Source organism: Topomyia yanbarensis, chromosome 3 (genome assembly GCF_030247195.1).
Source record: "Topomyia yanbarensis strain Yona2022 chromosome 3, ASM3024719v1, whole genome shotgun sequence".
Classification (NCBI taxonomy): Eukaryota; Metazoa; Arthropoda; class Insecta; order Diptera; family Culicidae; genus Topomyia; species Topomyia yanbarensis.
In genome coordinates this window covers 153,081,086-153,104,165 of record NC_080672.1, presented here as the reverse complement: position 1 = coordinate 153,104,165, position 23,080 = coordinate 153,081,086, and the positions used below count along the sequence as shown (strand labels likewise).

General features: G+C 42.5%; 2 protein-coding genes across 5 annotated transcripts in view; one reads left to right on the top strand and one right to left on the bottom strand.

The window, feature by feature from the left end:
• The first annotated feature begins 448 nt into the window (after window positions 1-448).
• Window positions 449-23,080, top strand: part of LOC131688660 (endoplasmic reticulum-Golgi intermediate compartment protein 3) — a 46,010-nt gene continuing 23,378 nt past the window's right edge. The window contains exons 1-5 of one of the 4 annotated variants that reach the window (XM_058973075.1): window positions 449-729; window positions 793-998; window positions 1,056-1,214; window positions 1,273-1,486; window positions 1,575-1,936. In XM_058973075.1, the coding sequence (XP_058829058.1) occupies window positions 911-998; window positions 1,056-1,214; window positions 1,273-1,486; window positions 1,575-1,936 (823 nt within the window). In that variant the 5' untranslated portion in view covers window positions 449-729; window positions 793-910. Of the gene's footprint in view, window positions 730-754; window positions 999-1,055; window positions 1,215-1,272; window positions 1,487-1,574; window positions 1,937-23,080 lie in introns of those variants that run through there. The other 3 variants (XM_058973076.1, XM_058973077.1, XM_058973078.1) reach the window with 3 other exon arrangements.
• On the bottom strand, window positions 1,951-3,802 carry LOC131688661 (reactive oxygen species modulator 1). The gene is made up of 2 exons (XM_058973080.1): window positions 3,459-3,802; window positions 1,951-2,123 (listed from the first exon to the last, which is right to left on the bottom strand). Exons 1-2 carry the CDS (start codon window positions 3,593-3,595, stop codon window positions 2,015-2,017), a joined length of 246 nt encoding a protein of 81 aa, XP_058829063.1. The 5' UTR covers window positions 3,596-3,802; the 3' UTR covers window positions 1,951-2,014.

The window sequence follows — 23,080 nt, the reverse complement described above, 5'->3', positions numbered from 1 at the left end:
ATGTTTGTATATTAGTAAATATAAAGGCTTACTAAAAATTCGGTGATTGTACTGCTAATCTGGAAATGTCAAATGCTTGATGTTCAGCATAGAGCACATTGATTAAATTTGAATCTCAGAGTTTACAAAATCTTGGACTGCTGGAACTTCTAGCTGATATAATTCGGCAGAACATTTGTTGACTTTCAGCGAAAAAACTGTCGTATGTTGTTTCCAGCTTTCTCAAAAAGTGTCTTATGAATCAAGGAAGAGTTCTTGAAACTTATTTTTATATTTTTCAAAATGTCTGGATAAATCTGTACAAATTCCCTGAAATCTGGATCAGACAAACATAAATCTGTATGTCTGGATGAGGCTTGAAAATCTGGAAGAATCCAGATAAATCTGGAAGGTTGGCACCCCTGATTGAGTTCTCGTCGGCCAGTCTCACGCACACCAGGGCAGCTTACTGGTTGAAAACAATCCCATTTACTTTTGCCATCTTTGTTTACTATTTTCCACCAGCTTGTGAAGTAGTATTTGTGTCATGTGACGTGTACGTACATGAGTCGTAGAAAAGTCTATGACGAAAGCAAGTCGATTTATACTGTGATCACTCACACCACTCATGTAAGATTCATCTTACGAATACCAAAGTGCCATCTTTGCCAGACCTGTATATACGACATTGATGGGATACAACATGCCAGAGCGAGACACCATGTTTCGGACCGTGAATACATGGAGACAGTAGCGCTTTACTCCCTCTAGTAGTTCTAATCTCTTTTATTCAGCTGTGTATTTCTGTTCCAGCGAGTGCAACGGGTGGATTATGTGTTAATATTCAAGATTTTAAGTACGTCATCTAAACTTGTTTATACCGTATTTTATTTACATTAAGGCATTTAAGCGTGTCACTGAATTTACCCAAATGCCGTTTCTTGATTCGCTTCGCCGGTTTGATGCCTATCCGAAAATTGATAATGAGTTCAGTATAAGAACGGTAGGAGGAGCAGCATGTAAGTAAAAATTACTTTTAAATTCAAAAAAAAGGTACATCTTTTATTATATTTCAGTAACAATTGTTAGCGGTTCTATCATTATTCTGTTAATTTATTCGGAGCTCATGGCATATTTAACACCCACTATTGTGGATCAATTGTTTGTGGATGGAACGCGAGGGCAGAAATTGAAAATTAATCTCGATTTTTACATTCCCAGAATTTCGTGTGATTGTGAGTTTTAAGTAAATACTATCAGGTATTTGAAGAACATTATTTTCTATGTATATAGATGTTTCACTGGATGCTCAAGATACAACTGGGGAGCAACATTTGCACATTGATCATAATATATACAAAAGAAGACTGGACCTAAATGGCGAGCCAATAGAAGAAGCAAAAAAGGAAAACATTCAAACTCCGAACAAAAGAAGTAAGGAATTTGCAACACCCGTCCCGGATAAGACGTGTGGTTCTTGTTATGGGGCTCAGACAAATAGTACTCCGTAAGTAGCTGAAGTATGAAGCAGTCATCAAATTTTTTAGCAGTATTGTTTAGATACATCTGAGTAAACAACACACTTTATTTCACAGCTGTTGCGAAACGTGCCAGGATGTGATAGATGCGTACCGAAAAAAACAATGGAATCCTGTTTTAGATGATTTTACGCAATGTCAGAATGAAGTAGCACTCGGAAAGGTTAGCCTTGAGGCAAAAGCTTTTACTGAAGGATGCCAAATTTACGGGTCCATGGAAGTCAACAGAGTTGGTGGAAGTTTCCACATTGCACCAGGTAAAAGTTTCTCTATCAGCCACATACACGTACACGACGTGCAACCGTTTTCTTCGAGCAAATTCAACACTTCTCACCGTATTAACACACTTTCATTCGGAGAAGAATTTGGTTTCGGTCAAACAAATCCTTTGGATTCTACAGAGGAGATTGCAGAAGAAGGTAAGTACAACTACTGTCAGTTCATCCATTTATTTTGGTTTTGTTTGATATATTACGACAAAAGACATGCTTAACAATCTAACATCGTATACCGGTTCCGATCGCCATGAACGTTCCAAATGTACCCCCGCCTTGAATCATGACTTTACCAACATTATTGATCAACTCGCGACCGCGAAGTCCGTATCTGCGAAAAAACCATGAATGTTGTAATAAGAAATTAATTTAGCATATTCTTAATATTTCTGAAATCGTTAGTGATTTTTTAGCTGGACGTAATAATGATGCACATGACAGTGCAATCGAATTTGTGAATGCCAGTGGCTTGAGTACCATTCTGTGTAGATGATTTGAATTGATTGTCTCCTCCCCTTTTATCTCTACACAAGGCATGATAGTATTGAACGTACAATTGTATAAATCTGATAGATGTATTTATGTTTGAGACTCCAAGGTTTCCCGAAAATTCGAAGGCCATGCGTGCTTGACTTTGAAAAAAATGTTCAAACAACTAATTTATTTCACTTAATCGATAAGAATTGTATTTTCCATTGATTTAGTGACATTTGGTCGGTGTTAAGTCAGACCGGACTAAGTCGCAAAACTTCAAAAAATGTGATAATGACAATACTGGAGAAAGAATTTCTTCAGCTACATTCAACTTTTGCAAGATTTGAAATATGTAACCATAAACAAGAATTATGGCAAAAAATAATTTCCAATTATATCGTAGAGGATGCTGCAATTCAAACTTTAAACCCGTTTTTCTCGACATCAATGTTTTGTCACTTCGTCCGGTCTGACCTAACACCGACTATTTAGTCGCCAATGAAATTCATCGTATAGTTTTTGAACAGTATTTTCGGAACTATTAAATAATATATTTTGTCACTTAGTCCGGTCTGATTTAACACCGACCAAATATCAAAATGAATATGTGATTCGGTTGACACGTTCCAGTTCTATAGCTAATAAACCCTCACTAGGTCCGAATTGGTCCAGTTCCCCCTATCGTATCTTGCATATACATTTGCCACTTGAATAACGTTCAAACCAAACTTTCGGAATTTTAGAGATGAAATAAGTGCAAAGGGTGAAAAACGATAGGCTCTGTCCACGGTATGAAATATTATACTTTAGACTTTCGTCACAATATTTCCTTGGCCTGATATAAGGCTATCGTCACAAATAAACACAAGTACAATTCTCGCAGTTATATTTGCGTTTTCTCTAACATTTAAGTCGAATATGAAAAAATGAGGGAGCGACATTATAAATGATTAGGTATTGTTTAACGTTCAGAGGGCCGATTTTTTTACCTCGATTAAACTCTTGAACCAGGTTTACCGGTGCGTTAAACCTGCTGTAAAAATCAGGCCTGGGGTAAGAAACCGATCTTACTGTATGAAAATTACCGTTCAAAATGTTTTTATATTAAATTTCAAACCGTAAGCCACAATATGTTACGAGCTTACACTGTTGTTGCTTGATCTCGAAACTGAGATGCAATATATATATTTACCTCAAGGAGGAAAATCCTCCAAACAATGCACCACTAGCCATTCCCACGCAGAAACCGATGACAAACCCAGTTTTCATGCGATCGAAACAAGAGGGTTGTTGATTCTGGCCATAAACGCTTCCTGGGACCGCTGGCATGTTTAAAATTCAATAATATCTGGCTAATTTAATAAATTGTCAAGATTTCACCGTATTTAATTATACACTCTAACGTGATTCTTGTCCTTTATGTTTCGTATCACGTAATCTTCAATTGACGTTCTTTTCAAAATCTCCCTGACAGCTTTACACGCATAGAGATTAACGACGCTGAATCCCTCTTGATAAAGACTCGACACGTCAATCGTTTGTTTAACATTTATCTGCCAGTGTCCTTCCAATCGAGCACGAGACCTGTCAATGCCTCTCGTTCCAGAAGGATTCGAAGCGATTTTCTTCGGCTTTTGACAGATCTCGTGCTCGATTGGAATGACACTTACTGATAAATAATAAGAATAAGATAGAGATGGTGAGTCTTTATCTAGAGGGATTCAGCGTCTTCAATAGAGATGTATGCAACCAGGGGTGCCAACCTTCCAGATTTATCTGGATTCTTCCAGATTTTCAAGCCTCATCCAGACATACAGATTTATGTTTGTCTGATCCAGATTTCAGGGAATTTGTACAGATTTATCCAGACATTTTGAAAAATATAAAAATAAGTTTCAAGAACTCTTCCTTGATTCATAAGACACTTTTTGAGAAAGCTGGAAACAACATACGACAGTTTTTTCGCTGAAAGTCAACAAATGTTCTGCCGAATTATATCAGCTAGAAGTTCCAGCAGTCCAAGATTTTGTAAACTCTGAGATTCAAATTTAATCAATGTGCTCTATGCTGAACATCAAGCATTTGACATTTCCAGATTAGCAGTGCAATCACCGAATTTTTAGTAAGCCTTTATATTTACTAATATACAAACATGTTTCGTTAGTAAAATGTAACAAATATAACTCATCGGTGAGGAATGCACCATTTCCTAAAGAATTTAGGTCATCCAGACAATTCCAGACTTTTTAAAAAATTATTACAGATTTTTTGAAAAAAACACTTGGCATCCCTGTATGCAACAGATACGGTTAAAATCAGAGAGAATAGGGAGAGAGACGAATAGTGTGGGGCCCATATTATTGGCTCGAATGAAAACTTCGACACAGATCTTTCAATAGGGCCAAAGTCGCAATGTACTCAAATGGAGAAAAATCAGTTTCAATATACGGCGATGCTTTTCTAAATGTAGTTTTTATTGTAGGTATAAATTACTTTATGACCATGTTTTTCCGGAAGCATCTATGGTTAAACCTTATGACAATATAACAAAGAATTTAATTCCTATGTGCTTTTAGTGGGTAGAAACTAAAAAAATGCTTACGCCCAATTTGCATCCCAGTCGTGATTTCGCCCTTCAGCAACCACCATTTGCGGAAGGGCTAAACGGTGTACATAATTTTCATAAGGGCGCGGTAAAAGGGCTAAACTGACTCTGTCTTGCTGGGTAGGGCTGGGTAAATGGGCGAGCTTGACAGTATACTTTTTAATAGGGCTCAGCAAATGGGCGCATAGAAACCCAATGTAAATGATAGGGCGCGTGCATCTTTTCTTCGAATTTCATGAAAATATCGAAATATTCGAATGTTTATGTGCAACAACTATCGAGTAGACATGATCCTAGTAGATATTGCTTATCATTTATATAATAGAACCGCCGTTTAAAGAATAATTTTGTGAATAATAACCGTACGCCCGGTTCTGTCAAAAAATGTAAGTTTAGCCTTTATATTCCATATGAGAAGAAGGGCCTAAGTCGAAATCTCGAAGAAAATGCATGTTTCGCCGTTTTGTTTTCTTTAATTATAAATCGAACTAAAAACCATTTTAACTAATTTTCACCTCAATCTTGTAGTATTTTTGTCGCATAATGTCATAATAGCGAAAACGCAGTTTGTTTACATTTGCGATTTAAGCCCTAATGAAAGATCTATGTCGACTTGTCGAAATGTCAATTCGATCGTGAACCGACAAATGGGCCTAATTAACAAATGTACACAAACGGAGATTTCAATATTAATTCGTCAAAAGGGCGAAAGTGTTTTTTGTAAACAAACTTATTTCGCTCATTAGTCTGCTGCAGAGTGAAATTTCATGAAAAATATGCGTTAATGTAAATTTTTACCCTTCGTAGAAGTAATTTCAATTGTTTTCTGCTTTGAAATTATAGTAAATTAAGAGGAACCATCAAAATAAGTTTGTTTACAAATCTTATTCGCCCTTTTGCAAATTTAATATGGATTTAATATTTTATAGAGGAGTAAAAATACTTCATAAAAATATAAAAACTCATTTATAAACTTCATGAAAATCATTGAAAAACTAAACGGCGGATCCGACTTTCAACTGTAAACAAACCGCCAGGCGGGTCACGCCTCTACATTTCTAAGGTAGTGTATACGGGGGAAATTGACAGCGTCATTGTTTACAAGGTCCGTAAACAGAATCGCCCTAAAACCAAATGCTTGCCCCGGGGGAATAACAAATTTTTCCCTCCAGCGAGCACGGCAAAATCCACATTTGATTTTTGTTTTCTGGCGACACTGCAAGGCGAAATTAAGAGTCGTCAAAACAAGAGGGCGACTCAAAAATGGCCTAATCAACATTTCATAACAACACACGGAGAATTTTTTTTTTAATTTTATCAACGAAAAAGTTATTATATAAAACATTTTAGTTATGCTTCCGAAAACTAGTATTGTTTCAAGGTGTTTCAATACATTTGAAAGCGCAGTATGCACTGTTAAAATACGATTTAATTTTCTGAAGCGAATTTTCAAAGCTATCTTTCTGGATTCGATATCATTGCGACTTCGGCCCTTTGGTCGATTAATGATCGAATTGACGATAGGTTCATCTTAAAGCGGACCCTACACGGGATAAGAATATTGTCAATAAAAATATTGTCAAGACCAAGGATACAAAATGTCTACCTTTTCTGCGGCTGTAATTTTTCTGCCTACATTCTCATTTCTCTTTCGACGGTGCTGTCGTTCGCTATTGCAGGACGCCCAGCGCTGTACGGCAGTCTGTAAGCAAAGCAGTAACATAACTAAGAAATATTGCCCCCAGTACAGCCACCAGACGCGAACGGTACAGCTTCTCTTTCCTTATTTTACACTTTTTAATATTTTGAAGTAGAATACTTCTAACGTTTCAATATGGGGTCCCGTTTCAAAAATTTCAGCTGAGAAATTTTCCCAGGTTTGAAATGCGAATATCTTCCGTTCTACTGGTCAAAATCGCAATATTTTTGCACTATCTGATCGGAAATTCGTACACGTATTTCGTGTTAAATTTCGGAATTAGTGCGACTACTATAAATAAAGGGACCATTCATAAATTACGTAACGCTTTTAGGGGGGAGGGGGTACGACAAGATGTGACAAGTTGTGACATAGGGGGGAGGGGGTGTTAACTAGATCGTTACGTAACATGTTTTCATCGAAGAAAAAAAAATTTTCTTGGAATTTGTTACGTAACAGGGGAGGGGGGGATGGAAAAATTTGTGACATTTGTTACGTAACAGGGGGAGGGGGGGAGTCAATTTTGGGCAATTTTTGCGTTACGTAATTTATGAATGGTCCCAAACCAAAACAAAATTTTTTAGAAAATCCTTCGAAAACAGCGATGAAAATGCGCAATTTGCAAGCACATCTCACGCAGAGCCGTCAAAAAGGAGCATGTAAGCGTTTCATTACACACGGGAATGTTATATATACAGGTCACACGAGCAACATGCTCGTCCGGACGGTACAATGAGCGGTATCAGGTTTGCGTTCCCGTACCAAGCGTCATCGCAAGGTTCTTCGTGATAAAATCCAGGGAATCACCAAATCCGCCATTCGGCGTCTGGCTCGTCGTGGTGGTGTAAAATGCATCTCCGATTTAATCTACGAATGCGGATGGTGTGCAGGAAAATGTCATCCGAGATGCCGTGACCTACACTGAACACGCCAAGCGCAAAACCTCAATGATTGTCATCTATACTCTGAAGCGGCAGGGACGCACTTTGTATGGATTTGGAAGTTGAAAAGGTAGAACTCACTTGTATCATTATAAAAAAGACCCTTTTCAGGGCCACCAAAATCATTTCAAAGAAAAAGTTTGCATTTTCTGTTTCATGGACTGTTTCTCCCTGGAGAGCAATTTGGGTTAAACCATAAATTATGATTTATCTCAGTATGTACGCAAATTACAAATATGGTCAGAAACAAACTGGAGTGAAATGAAAAGTATTTTACACTATAAGCACATCTTGGTACTTTACTAAGGAGCGTCTGTATAAAACCGGTAGTTTTACAATTTGAAATATGCCCAAAACTAATATTTTGAAACATTTTATGACATGCTACTTAGCCAAAATAACCCATCAAACGCGAAAAAAACTAATTAAACACTCTTTTAATATTCTGGAGGGTCTATTATTGGTTACTTTAAAAACACTAATTTTCCTATTTGGACACCCCTCGTTCGTTTTATGATTAACAGCTGATTTGCATTTCGTTTCTATAGGATCAAAACAATCCTAGACATCTGGAAGTTCAGAACTGAACTTTTTGTTCATCTATTTATAATCGACCTTGTCATGAAGAAATCGAAACCTTTGAAATCTAAAGGATGTTATACAGAAGTAGATGTAAGAAAATGCATCGCAGCGATCAAAAATCAGATGCCAATTGAAACAGCCTGCAGACGAAACGGAGTTCCCCGTTCTACAATCAAGTACCGACTTGGAGAGAAATGGTCCGGGAAACTAAGAAAAGGTCCTCCAACAGTACTTACTGAGCAAGAAGAATCGGAAATAGTGACCTAGATTAAGAGTTTGACAAGGAAAGGTTTCCCGATAACTAAGGATCGGTCGTGTCTAACTGTAAAACGATTCTTATCTGAGCATCCACGAAAGGCTAACTGTAAAATGAATGCAGGTAGTATGAAACACAAATATTATTAATTACATAAAAAAGTATACTTTTGTAAACTTCAGGGTACAGATGGTATTGCGGTTTTTTACGTCGACATCCGGAATTGACAATACGTAAACCTGAAAAGGTGTCATCTGCGGCTGCAACGGTTACAGAAGAAAATATTCGTCATTGGTATCGCTCCGGCTATGAACTCTTGGAAGAAGAAAGCCACAGTGATATATTGATTGATGCACGAAGAATATTCAACGGGGATGAAATAGGATTCTCTCTGGATCTGTAAACTAAGGCCGTGATCGTTCCAAAAGACGAAAAGAACACATATTTGATTGATACGGGATCTAAAAAAACGTTACAGTTCTGCAATCGTACGGCGCTGTAGGCTTAGCTATTCCATCTTGCGTAATACTACCTTACCAACGGATTCCTGTTAGCATTGCAAAAAGTTTTCCAGCTGATTGGGGAGTTGGGCGATCGGAGAATGGATGAATGACGAGAAGCATTTGTTGCATATATCAAAAGTGTTTTTTATCCTTACTTGGTTTGCGAAAACGTGCTATTTCCAGTCATTTATTTCGTGAATGGTCACCGAAGCCACACAGGCTTCGAGGCTGCAGCTGAATGTCAAAAATTAGGAATTATTTTGGTTTCATTGTACGCAAACTGCACACATATAATCCAACCTGCAGACGTTGCTATTTTCCGGTTTTTAAAAGCCAGTTGGACAAAACAGGTGCGTTTATGGCAAGCGCAAAATCCCGGAAAAAATATTCGCATGGACGAATTTGGAACGATTCTTGATAAGGCAATCAAATATTTTTTTAAGCCAGCGATTGTGGTTAAGGGATTTGAAGTTTGTGGACTCTATCCCTTCAACGAGAATGCTGAGATCCTATTTCATCGGTCGAAGTAAACAGCGCTGAAACCACGGAGCCGTAAACAGCTAATGAGACTGTATCTATCTCAAAAATGTTACAATGATGTCAACGATGAATTATTTGTACCTGATCAACACACTTACAAACTTGAGCATAGCCCCGACGCTGCTACACAGCTTATACCTTTTGATGGTAAATCTAATGGCAATTCTTTTACTGTATTGAATGAAAATATCGTCGCCGATAATAAATGCAACCAGATCAAAGATTTTCTACAGGTTTCCGCTGCGGAATCTTTTCACAGCAAAGTTGTGAAAACTGAGCATGCCGAACGCTACTACTTCTTCCATTAACAGCCTTCGAAGCTACACCGGTATTAACCTCACAAAGACGGTTGGAATTACATAAGATTAAGGAAGCGGAAAAAGAAAATATAAGACAAGAACGAGTACGCAGATTGGATGAAAAGGCAAGAAAGGCCAAAATTAAATGTATTGAATTGATAAATAAAGCAGAGGAAAGATTAAGACGATTGAAAAAGGGACTGAATTAGTAGAATCGGTTCACAAACGTATTTTATATGAATTTTCGATGATTACATATAATTTTCCTAAATAAAATGAATTGATGGGAAATTTATCATATTTTTTTCGTTTATTCAATAATTCCCTCTTCTGAATTAAGACAGGTTGCAGGGTGAGGAGCTGTAAAATATGTCACAATTCGTTCAATAGCTCCACAATTTTTAATAAATCAATTATTCATATTCTTATAAATATATAATGCAATCTTATGGTAGCTCCAGGAGAAGTAATCGTTTAATGGATTTATGGCCATATTAGGAAACAAGGGACCATAACGAGGCAATGAAGGAAGTATTAGTTTTAGTAAAATAAACCTTTAAATAGAGGTTTCATAGCGAAACTGATTTAAATATGCATTTAGTACTAAACTAGCCCAGTAAAGTTCAGCCGGAAATGAACTGGAATTCTGGCTGGTTCCAGTTCGTCCACGGGCTCCAGTGACACAACCGATTCTAACTAGAATCGGTTGTGTCACTGGAGCCGGAATACGAACTGGAACCAGCCAGAATTCCGGTTCATTTCTGGCTGAGCTTAACTGGGAGGGATCTAGTTGTTGATTTTTTCCTTGTTTTTAGCTGAGGATGTAAAATAGGGTTACCAACCGTCCTTATTTTAAAGGACATGTCCTTAATTTCGATGATTTGGGAAAGTGTCCTTAATTGTACTTCAAATGTCGTTAGTTTTAATCTCAATCCATGTTATATTTGAAATCAGATTAAATTCACTCAAGCGAATGAAACATTTTACTCGCCATTTTAGTTGTTCACTTCCTAATAGCCTTTTGATTTGTTATGCTCAGATTAATGATTCAAAAACATTGATTAATTTTATTGCTTCAAGAAAAGTTACAAATTAATACTTTTCATGTTTCTCATCTCATGATGTATCGTCTGAATCGTCCTTAATTTGGATCTGTCAAAATACATCTACATACACGCCCTCTAAGAAAAAAACGTCCAACGAGAGTCCTTCATTGGTCCAATTCATTGAGCGACGGTCCAACGAACATCCAATAAATCGTCCAACGAACGTTCAATGAAGGACCTGCAAAAGACGATTTTGCAACACTTTTTTGGACGTCGAGCAGTTATGACAGTTTCGATTCGTCCAACAAATTGGACCAACAGGGGTCCATCGTTGGACGAATTTTTGTATGGAGCGTTGGACCCCCATTGGACCACTGCTTTTATGTTGAGGTTATGATACTTTGTTTACTTTACTTAAATTAAATACGAATTTAGACACAATTTCAGATTTTTTATTTATAATTTAAAATATTCTTATATACTAATATTATTTTTACAATATTATATACTAAATCTATTACTTTTACAATGTCTTATGTATAAAAATGTATCCAATTACTGAAGCAGTACCAGTACTACTGGACCATCGTAACTACTGAACAGAAGTAAAAATAGTAATGAGCAGCAGTTAGGCTTAAGAACAGGTAAATGGTGATGCGTAAACATAGCTCGTACCATCAAATTGAACACGTTCAGTCTCTACACATCGCTCGATCGATATAGAAGTGTTTTGTTTTCGGTCTGTTGGAAAAAGAACAGTGCAGTAATCCGCGTTCAAGGTTATTTTGCCATTCTCTGCCTCTTCGAGGTTTGGACTTTTATTTTCTTTTGTGCGTGTGTTAACCGTTAGGCCACATTCCTCAACCTTTTGTTCGTAAAGCGAGGATTGAACAATAACCAGCTATTTTAGCTGGACTGGTGCGTCGTGGGAAACGAGTATACAGATAAGTGAAATCTACCTTTTTGATACATTTACGGCTTTTTCCCGTCTGCGCGGGTGCTGACCCCGTGCGTTGACGGTGTCGATGGCTTCCTCCCCGGATGGCCAAATGGAGATCGAGTCGACTCCTAAGGCTCTCCCCCGACCCAAACAATATCCAGAGCTCTCGACCGGTCCCTTTGTGGTCTTCTTTCGGCCCAAAACAAAATCGCTGAATCTATTACAGATTTCAAAAGACCTGACGGAACGGTTCTCGGCTGTGATCGAAATAAAAAAGGTCCGCTCAGACAGGCTGAGGGTCGTGCTGACTAACTCAAAGCAGGCAAACGATATTGCTTGCTGCGAGCACTTTACGAAGGACTATCACGTGTATATTCCAGCTGTGAAAGTACAGTCTGAAGGCGTTGTCACCGATGACAGTTTGACATGCGAGGATCTGCTGCAGTACGGGGTTGGCCGTTTCAGAGACCGCTTACTTCAGCCAGTAAAATACTCGAGTGCAAGCGTTTGCACTCAGTAGTAGTTGCGGGGGATGGTTCAAAAACGTACCCCCAATCAAACTCTTATCGGTTGACCTTCGCTGGTACCGCTTTGCCAAATTACGTCCTCTTGCACAAGGTTCGTCTGCCTGTGCGTCTGTTTGTGCCGCGGGTCATGAATTGCACAAAGTGTAAACAGTTGGGTCACACAGCCACCCATTGTAGCAATAAGGCCCGCTGTGGAAAATGCGGGGAGAATCATCTAGATGATTCGTGCAGTAAGAATGCTGAGAAGTGTCCTTACTGTGCAGAGAATCTGCATGATATCTCGGCATGTCCCGCGTACAAACTACGCGGGGATAAACTAAAACGTTCCCTTGCTGGACGATCCGAACGTTCTTTTGCAGAAATGCTAAAGAAAGCTACACCACCAACCTCAACAAACATCTATGCTCACTTGCCTCCTAACGAGGGCGAGGCTGATGACCCACAAGAGGGAACATCTACTAGGGCGCCTAGAAGTTATAGGAAGAGGAGGAACATTTCCTCTCCTAAAGTTCGTTGTAAAGGCCAGAAGGTATCCCTTGACGGGACTCAGAAAGTCACATCTATTGGAAGTGTTGCAACCAAACCGAAGCAATTAGCTCCTGGTCTCGGAGGATTAAACTCAGAGAAGGAGTTCCCAGCACTTCCCGGAACATCAAAAATCCCAAGTGTTCCTCTGTTTCAGTTCGAGAATAATCGCGGCACTGGAATTATCAAACTCTCGGACATTGTGGACTGGATAATAAAAACTTTCAATATAACTGATCCTATTAAAAGTCTGTTGTTAGCTTTTCTCCCTACAGTAAGAACATTTTTGAAGCAGTTGACTGCTAAATGGCCCCTCCTTTCAGCGATTGTATCCTTCGATGGCTAACTCATCGAACGAGGTCACGGATTCGATCACTGTTCTACAGTGGAATTGCAGAAGTATCATCCCGAAAATCGATTCCTTCAAAATTTTAATAAATAATTTGAGTTGCGATGCATTTGCATTATGTGAAACTTGGTTAACTTCCGACATAGATCTCAACTTCCACGACTTTAATATTATTCGCCTGGATCGAGACACCCCCTATGGATGAGTGCTTTTGGGGATCAAAAAGCGCTATTCCTTCTACAGAATTAACCTTCCCTCGATAACAGGTATTGAAGTTGTCGCTTGTCAAGTAACAATCAAAGGCAAAGATCTTTGCATAGCTTCCATATATATTCCCCCCAACACCGCGATTGGGCATCGCCGGCTACATGACATCATAGAATCCCTGCCTTCACCGCGACTAGTTTTAGGCGACTTTAACTCTCACGGTACGGAATGGGGTTGCCTTTATGATGATAACCGTTCCTCTTTAATTCACAATATTTGCGACAACTTCAACATGACAATTCTAAACACGGGTGAAATGACACGGATTCCTCCCCCACCAGCGCGCCCAAGCGCATTAGATTTATCCCTTTGCTCGACCTCGCTAAAGTTAGAATGCGCGTGGAAGGTAATCCCTGATCCCCACGGTAGCGACCATCTGCCGATCGTAGTCTCAATCAATAACGGCTCAAGGCCATTGGAAACAATCAATATTTCGTATGACCTCACACGAAATATCGATTGGAAGAGCTATGCTGCCGCGATATCCGACAACATCGAATCTACTCAAGAACTTCCTCCGGAGGAAGAGTACAGCTTTTTGGCTGGCTTGATTCTCGACAGCGCGAATCAAGCTCAGACTAAGCCAGTACCCGGCGCGAACGTACAAAAACGTTCTCCCAATCCCTGGTGGGATAAAGAGTGCTCAGACGTGTACGCAGAGAAGGCCGCCGCGTTTAAGACCTTCCGGAACGACGGGTTACCCGCTAGTTTTCGACAGTACGCGACGTTAGACAAGCGAATGAAGAGTTTGATGAAAGCCAAAAAACGCGGTTATTGGCGCCGGTTCGTCGACGGACTAACGAGAGAAACATCGATGAGCACTCTTTGGGGAACAGCCCGACGTATGCGAAATCGAAACAGTACTTGTTCGCAAACAAGAGCACCCCGAGCACTACAACCCTGCATAACCATCCTGTCTAAAACTTGATCGTCATCTCGCCAATACCATCATCATGCGTACACCGATCAACAAATTAATCCGAAATAGAACGGGGAATGAAGGAAGGATACATCACACTACACAGCAGGCTGAGCGAGATCGGTATCATCATCGTCATCACCATCTACCTGATAACGGGTGCGATAAGGAAGGCGGATAGGCGAGGCTCTCTTGTTATAACTCGGTATCAAAAACATCGCAGGAGAGTGAGTGATCTTGATCGTGCTGCTGTGGTCGACCGATGACTTGCTCTGGAGGATTGCGCCAGTCTGGAAATCTACCTCACCTAGGTCACACTCAAATGGGCGCGAGTCCCGCACGTAAAATTGTTTATTTGTGATATAGAAATTAAGATACAAATTAAGTTAAGAATAAATGTCAGCATGCAGTTTGTTTGTCCGCTTAAAATAAATTAGTTTGTTCGGTAATAAAATTGTGTTAGTGTAACAAGTGCGTTGTGTTCCTGGAGAGAACTTTTGTGCCCTGGTTCACGTTTCGGCACCGGTTGGGAAGATTCCCACTTCATCCAAGTACGGCTGCGAGGATTTGCATGTTGGTTGCATGCCCCTTCTCCGTACGTCTGTGCCTACCCAATCGATGTTGGTTCTGGGACATCCGCCACTCACCGCATCGAAGACCCCATCAAGGTAACGTCAAGAACCCAACATTTTGGTCCTTCGAGCCGGATGCTGGACCATATTCGCATCCCGGTATTCCCAATCGTTAGCACAGGGCTGACGCTACTGGGTGACCCGACGCTTCAGGACGCCATCGCACTTTCAACAATAGGCTATTGAAATACTCCATCGCGCTTTGAGCAAGGCGTCGCTTGGGTTTGATACGCCATCGCGGTAGAGGTTGGCTTGGACTTTATCACCTGCTGAACGGAATTTGGTCATTTCTGCATGCTAAATCGCAAGTGGGTTATTGCATGATACTTACTGCATCGCCCGGACTTTTGGATCACCAATATTCGGATTTTCCTGGAACTGGAAAGGACCTTTCTCATCATATCTCTGGATCGCTGGACCGGCGCAACATTTTCCTTCCGAGGTAAATATTAAAAGTTCAGTGTATGTCCAGTCGAAGCAACCCTCCAATATACTAACGCAAACATTCCGACGTTTCTCTGGCTACGTGACCAACATTTAAACGGCAAGGGAAGCCGATTCGCTAATCCTGGTTTGGCGCCATTGTCATCTGCTTTCGCCATTGTGCTGGTGGCAACCGAGGATCATCGAATTTCACGGAGATAATTCGGTGTTACACCATACTGCCCTGCTGATGTGCTGGAGGAATTTTTCGCTTGCATATCGTTTTCCCAAGGATCATCACAGCACTTAGTGACTTTCGACGCATTACGCTGCTGTATCAGCTGCAGTTTGCTGGACAAACCATTCATCGGATGATTGCTGGCAAGAAAAGGGAGCTTCACAACAGTTTTGCTTTGGTGAGTGAACATTTTAGTATACTGCCGAAGCTAGGATTACAGAAAATACACATTTTAATTGGAATTCTATCCTCTTCGACTTTACCACCAATTTTACTGAGCCCTGATTGCCCATCGGGCTATTCATATCTTCGATTGATTTTGGTTATTGGATCGATTGTCGGCGCCGGGTCTTTGGTGCCGCTGCTGGTTTCTCTGGGTGAGTTGCCACAGTATATGCCCGGCCGAAGCCGACCATATTTGGTTATTACACCACATCCATTTCCTCTTCGCTGTTTTATATTTTGTCGTTCGAGCCTTTCCTGCATTTGGATCACTTTGCTGAGCTTATATCGCCTGTTAAGCAACAATTATCATTATTCTGAGAATTTTGAGGTGTCTTCGCTGGGATTTCTCGCCGCTGCTGGTTTCTCTGGGTGAGTTGCCACAGTATATGCCCGGCCGAAGCCGACATTTTGGATATTACACCAATTGCTTTCCTCTTTGCTGCCTAAAATTTCGATCGAGCTTACCTGCATTGGACTATAGTTTGTGCAACACCGCAAGGATTATTCACTGTACTGGAGTACAGTTACCTTTCTGTCGGGTAAAATAATACAGTATATGCCTAGCGAAGCTAGGTCACCTTGCGGAGCACTACACCACCTCTCTTTCTTCCAATTTCCCGTGACGAAATACAATGCCTGCTGCCGGCACTACAACTTCCAAGAAGCCACCGTCGATGAGGGCATTGACGGCACGGATGAAGGAGATCCAATTGTCCTTCAATGACATCTGGCGGTTTGTGCAGGTGTTCAAGGAATCCCATACCGCTACTGATGTCGATGTACGCCTGTGTAAGTTAGACGAGCTTTGGGAAGGTTTCAGTGAAACTTTGGTTGAAATCTTTTCCCATGACGACTACAATGCTGAAGGGAACTCTTGGGAAAAGGAGCGTATGGAGTTCAGTGACCGGTACTACGAGGTCAAGTCCTTCCTTATGGACAAGGCCAAGGAGCTGCAGGAGCCGAATCTGCTGGAGCAGTCCCTCCGAGCTGGTGATTCGTCAATGCGGGGCGGTATCGATCACGTCCGTCTACCACAGATTAAGCTGCAGACTTTTAACGGCGATATAGACGAATGGCTGAGTTTTCGGGATCTGTTCACCTCGCTCATCCACTGGAAACCGGATCTTCCTGAAGTGGAGAAGTTCCACTACCTGAAGGGATGCTTACAAGGAGAACCCAAGAGTCTGATCGATCCGATTCAGATTACTAAGGCCAACTATCAGGTGGCATGGGACTTGCTGTTGAAGCGGTACAACAACAGTAAGCAGCTGAAGAAACGGCAGGTGCAAGCACTCTTCAACCTTCCCACCCTTCCTAAGGAATCCGTTGCCGATCTGCACGTTCTCATTGAAGGTTTTGAGAGAATTGTGCAGACTCTTGACCAGATCATTCAGTCAGCCGACTACAAGGATCTTTTGCTGGTCAACATCCTCACTACACGATTGGATCCGATCACTCGGAGGGGTTGGGAAGAGTTCTCAGCTATGAAGGAGACAGATACACTTGCAGATCTGTTTGACTTCTTGCGGCGTAGACTCCAGGTTTTGGATTGCTTGCCAACCAAGTCTGCTGACACTAGGGGTGCTCAGCAGCAGCAGCAGCAGCAAATTCAAGCGAAGCAAAGGCTTCCACCAGTGAAGACAAGTTACAGTTCAACCCATATGTCTGGAGGACGCTGTGTAGCTTGCTCAGCAAATCATCCGCTTTACCATTGCAGTGCATTCCAGCGCATGGAAGTTACGGAGAGGGACGGCCTTTTGAAAACTCATTCCCTCTGCCGGAATTGCTTCAGAACGGGACACCAAGCAAAAGAGTGCCAATCCAAATACTCTTGCCGGAGCTGCAAGGGTCGGCATCATACTCTTGTGTGCTTCAAGTCAGAGAGGGATACGGATAAGGACACGAAGGTTGCGGCAGTTGCTAGGAGCAACAAGCCTTCTGTTCCCACTGAATCATCAAATACTTCATCCCAAGTGGCTAACGTGGCAGCCACAGAAGTTTTGGTTGCTGGTGCGGCTCACCAGTATTCATCCCAGGTTCTTCTGGCTACAGCAATCGTCGTGATCGAGGACGACGATGGCAATCGGTTTCCGGCGCGTGCGCTGTTAGATTCGGGATCGGAAAGCAACTTCGTGACTGAGCGATTAAGTCAGCGCATGAAGGTAACTCGAAATCGAGTGGATATTTCTGTCGTCGGAATTGGACAAGCAGCTACCAAGGTCAAACACAGGATACAAGCGGTTTTACGGTCCCGGGTTTCTCAATACTCAAGAGAGTTGAGCTTCCTAGTCCTCCCAAAGGTAACGGTCAACCTTCCGACCACCACTATTAACACCGATAAGTGGGCAATTCCGGACAATATCCAGTTGGCAGATCCTGCATTTTTCGAATCTAAGGTGGTGGATCTTGTACTCGGGATCGAAGCGTTTTTCGATTTCTTCGAAACCGGAAGGAGAATTTCCCTGGGCGAACAATTACCGACTCTTAATGATTCCGTATTCGGCTGGGTCGTATGCGGAGGATTTTCGGTTCCTAGTCGATCACTGCACATCAACTGCAATATGTCGACAACGGAGGATTTGGACGCGCTGATGTCTCGATTTTGGTCTTGTGAGGAAGTCGAGTCTGGCAACACATTTTCGCTGGAAGAGAAACGCTGCGAAGAGTTGTTTCTGAACACGGTTAAAAGGGATGAAACCGGTCGGTACACAGTCTCCCTACCTAAGGATGAAGACGCTATCTCAAGGTTGGGCGAGTCAAGGGACATCGCACTCCGACGTCTTCAAGGAACCGAGCGTAGGTTGGCTAGGGACGAAAATCTACGGAAGCAGTACACTGATTTTATGAAGGAGTACCTGCATCTAGGTCATATGCGGAAGGTCGAAGAAGTTGCTACAGATTCGGTTAAACGGTGCTATTTGCCACACCATCCAGTGGTAAAGGATTCCAGTACCACTACCAAGGTACGGGTGGTATTCGACGGTTCCTGCAAGACTTCTTCCGGACTATCATTGAACGACGTGTTACTGGTGGGGCCGGTGATACAGGAGGACCTCCGTTCCATTATCCTACGCAGTCGGACAAAACAAATCATGCTCGTGTCCGACGTGGAAAAGATGTTCCGACAAATCAATGTTTGCCCAGAAGATCGACCGTTGCAGTGTATTCTCTGGCGAAACTCGTCTGCCGAGGAGATATCCACCTACGAGCTCAACACGGTGACATACGGTACTAAGCCAGCGCCATTTTTGGCCACCAGAACGCTAAAACAATTAGCACTGGATGAGGAGGAGCGGTATCCACTAGCGGCCAAGGCAGCCATCGAGGATACCTATATGGATGACGTCATCACAGGAGCAGACGAGGTAAAAACAGCAATTGATTTGCGAGTGCAGTTAGAAGCAATGACGTCAAGCGGAGGATTTCGTCTACGGAAGTGGGCGTCGAACTGTCCCGATGTACTGAACGGGATCGAGGAGGAAGAGCTTGCCATCCGATCACCTGAAGGCATTGTTTTGGATCCAGACCCTTCGATAAAAACCTTGGGACTGACCTGGATGCCAGTAACCGACACACTTAGGTTTCAATTCACCATCCCCAATTTGAACACAGAAGTTCCTCTTACCAAACGGTGCGTGCTTTCGGTGATTGCTACACTGTTCGACCCATTAGGCCTGTTGGGCGCTGCTATCACTACAGCGAAGATCTTCATGCAGCTGCTGTGGACGTTGCGAGACGAAAATGACCAACGACTAGATTGGGACCAGCCGTTACCTCCAACGGTGGGTGAGGTCTGGAAAAAGTATCACGAGCAACTTCCACTGTTCAATGAAATCCGTATCGACCGCTGTGTTATCATCACAGACACGGTATCTGTGGAGATCCATTGTTTTTCGGATGCCTCGGAGAAGGCATACGGAGCATGTCTGTATCTCAGGAGTGAGAATGCGGTCGGGGAGGTAAAGGTTAGGCTTTTGACCTCAAAATCAAGGGTTGCCCCCTTAAAATGTCAGACGATTCCTCGGCTGGAGTTGTGTGGTGCACTTTTAGCAGCACAACTCTACGAAAAGGTGGACAAGTCAATAAAAATCACGGTAAAATCATATTTCTGGACGGATTCAACCTGCGTCCTGCGTTGGCTTGCGGCTAATCCAACGACCTGGACCACCTTCGTCGCCAACCGAGTGGCAAAAATACAGTCCATTACACAAGGATCAAGATGGAGTCACGTACCTGGTATCCAGAATCCGGCAGATCTTGTTTCGAGAGGGATTTCGCCAAATGACATCGTTCTGAATACGTTTTGGTGGCAAGGACCGAGCTGGTTAGAGAAGACGGAAGAGCATAGGCCTCTCTTACCAGATAATCTACTGACAGATGAGGGAGACGAGGAGAAACGACACACGGTGCTAGCTGGAACGGTTTCAACAATCGCCGAATTCAACCAATTATACCTTGGCAAATTTTCGTCGTACAGTGACCTTCTTCGTCGAACTGCCTACTGGCTGCGTCTGATTAAACTTCTACGAACCCCGCGGAAGGATAGAAAAGCCCCTACGTTCCTGTCTACTGAAGAGCTAAAGGAGGCGGAAAACACTCTGGTTCGATTGGTTCAGAGGGAGGTGTTCGTTGAGGAATGGAAGGCGCTCTCCAAGGAAAATGCGGTTTCCAAGAGCTCGCCGCTTCGATGGTTTAATCCGTTTGTCTCCCAAGACCAGTTGATCAGACTTGGCGGTCGTTTAAAGCATTCGATGGAGTCTGAAAACAACAAACATCCGGCCGTTTTACCCCCTCGGCACATATTTACACGCTTGCTGTTACGGTATTACCATGAACGACTTCTGCACGCTGGACCACAGTTGCTGTTGGGAGTTGTTAGGCTTCGATTTTGGCCGCTGGGAGGCAGGAGTGTAGTTCGGCACATTATCCATCAGTGTCATATATGCTTCCGATCGAAACCATCGACCGTACAGCAGTTTATGGGGGATCTACCAGCTTCACGGGTCACCGTATCCCGTCCATTTTCTCGCACAGGTGTCGACTACTTTGGACCCCTCTATGTGAGACCAGCTCCAAGGCGTACGGCAGTTAAGGCTTACGTTGCTATATTCGTGTGTCTGTGTACCAAGGCAGTGCATCTCGAATTGGTCACAGATTTATCCACAGATCGATTTCTACAGGCACTACGGCGTTTTGTTGCCAGAAGAGGACGATGTACGGATATATATTCCGACAACGGCACTAATTTTGTCGGCGCTCGCAATAAACTGCAAGAATTCCTGAGATTGCTTAAAGATAGCCATCATAACGACATTGTGTCCAAGCAATTAGCCAAGGAAGGGATCCAATGGCACTTTAGCCCGCCGAGTGCGCCACATTTTGGCGGTATTTGGGAGGCCGCAGTCCGATCAGCAAAAATTCATCTGCTAAAGGTGGTAGGCGAAACTCCTGTGTCCCCAGAGGACATGAACACGCTATTAGTCCAAGTTGAAGGATGCCTGAATTCTCGCCCGCTCACACCCATGTCTGATGATCCGAATGATCTGCAGCCACTAACCCCCGCACATTTTCTGATTGGAGAATCTCTCCACGCTGTTCCCGATCCAGATTTATCAAGCATTCCAATGAATCGTCTCACCCAATGGCAGTTAACCCAACAAAGACTGCAGAACTTCTGGAAAAGGTGTCGCAGAGAATATCTGTGTCAACTTCAAGGCAGAACCAAACGATGGAAACCGGCTGTTCGTATCGACATTGGAAAACTAGTCGTTATTAAAGATGATAATCAACCTCCAATGCGATGGAAAATGGGTAGAATCGTGCAAACTCACCCTGGCGACGATGGAACCGTGCGAGTAGTTACACTGAAAACCGCTACTGGAATGCTAACTCGTCCGGTTGAAAAGCTTTGTCTGTTACCTATTTCGGATGACAACGACGACATACAGCCAACAGAAGTCCACCATCAGCAATCCTAGCACCCTTTCCTTATTCCTGTCCTATCGAAGAGGATTTTTTTTTCATTTTCAGAAATCTACGATATTTCTGGGTGGGTGAGGATGTTCGCAAACAAGAGCACCCCGAGCACTACAACCCTGCATAACCATCCTGTCTAAAACTTGATCGTCATCTCGCCAATACCATCATCATGCGTACACCGATCAACAAATTAATCCGAAATAGAACGGGGAATGAAGGAAGGATACATCACACTACACAGCAGGCTGAGCGAGATCGGTATCATCATCGTCATCACCATCTACCTGATAACGGGTGCGATAAGGAAGGCGGATAGGCGAGGCTCTCTTGTTATAACTCGGTATCAAAAACATCGCAGGAGAGTGAGTGATCTTGATCGTGCTGCTGTGGTCGACCGATGACTTGCTCTGGAGGATTGCGCCAGTCTGGAAATCTACCTCACCTAGGTCACACTCAAATGGGCGCGAGTCCCGCACGTAAAATTGTATATTTGTGATATAGAAATTAAGATACAAATTAAGTTAAGAATAAATGTCAGCATGCAGTTTGTTTGTCCGCTTAAAATAAATTAGTTTGTTCGGTAATAAAATTGTGTTAGTGTAACAAGTGCGTTGTGTTCCTGGAGAGAACTTTTGTGCCCTGGTTCACGTTTCGGCACCGGTTGGGAAGATTCCCACTTCATCCAAGTACGGCTGCGAGGATTTGCATGTTGGTTGCATGCCCCTTCTCCGTACGTCTGTGCCTACCCAATCGATGTTGGTTCTGGGACATCCGCCACTCACCGCTATCGAAGACCCCATCAAGGTAACGTCAAGAACCCAACAGTACTAATGAGAGCGTGGAATATTCAAACCGTTGGATATTCGATTTCGCCAAGAAGGTTTGTCCGGATTCCGCCACGGCACAGAAGATCTACCGCGCAGCGTCCCGTCACGATAACGCGAACGAAACACCTTTTTCGATGGTGGAGTTCTCACTTGCTCTCTTGTCGTGTAACAATAAAGCTCCAGGGCCAGACAGAATCAAATTCAACTTGTTGAAGAATCTGCCAGACTCTGCCAAGAGACGCTTGTTGAACTTATTTAATAAGTTTCTTGAGGCTAACATTGTCCCACACGATTGGAGGCAAGTGAAGGTCATCGCCATCCAAAAACCAGGAAAACCAGCCTCCGACCACAATTCGTATCGACCGATCGCAATGCTATCTTGTATCCGGAAGTTGTTCGAGAAAATGATCCTATCCCGCCTCGACAATTGGGTCGAAGCAAATGGCTTACTGTCAGATACACAATTTGGCTTTCGCAAAGGCAAAGGGACGA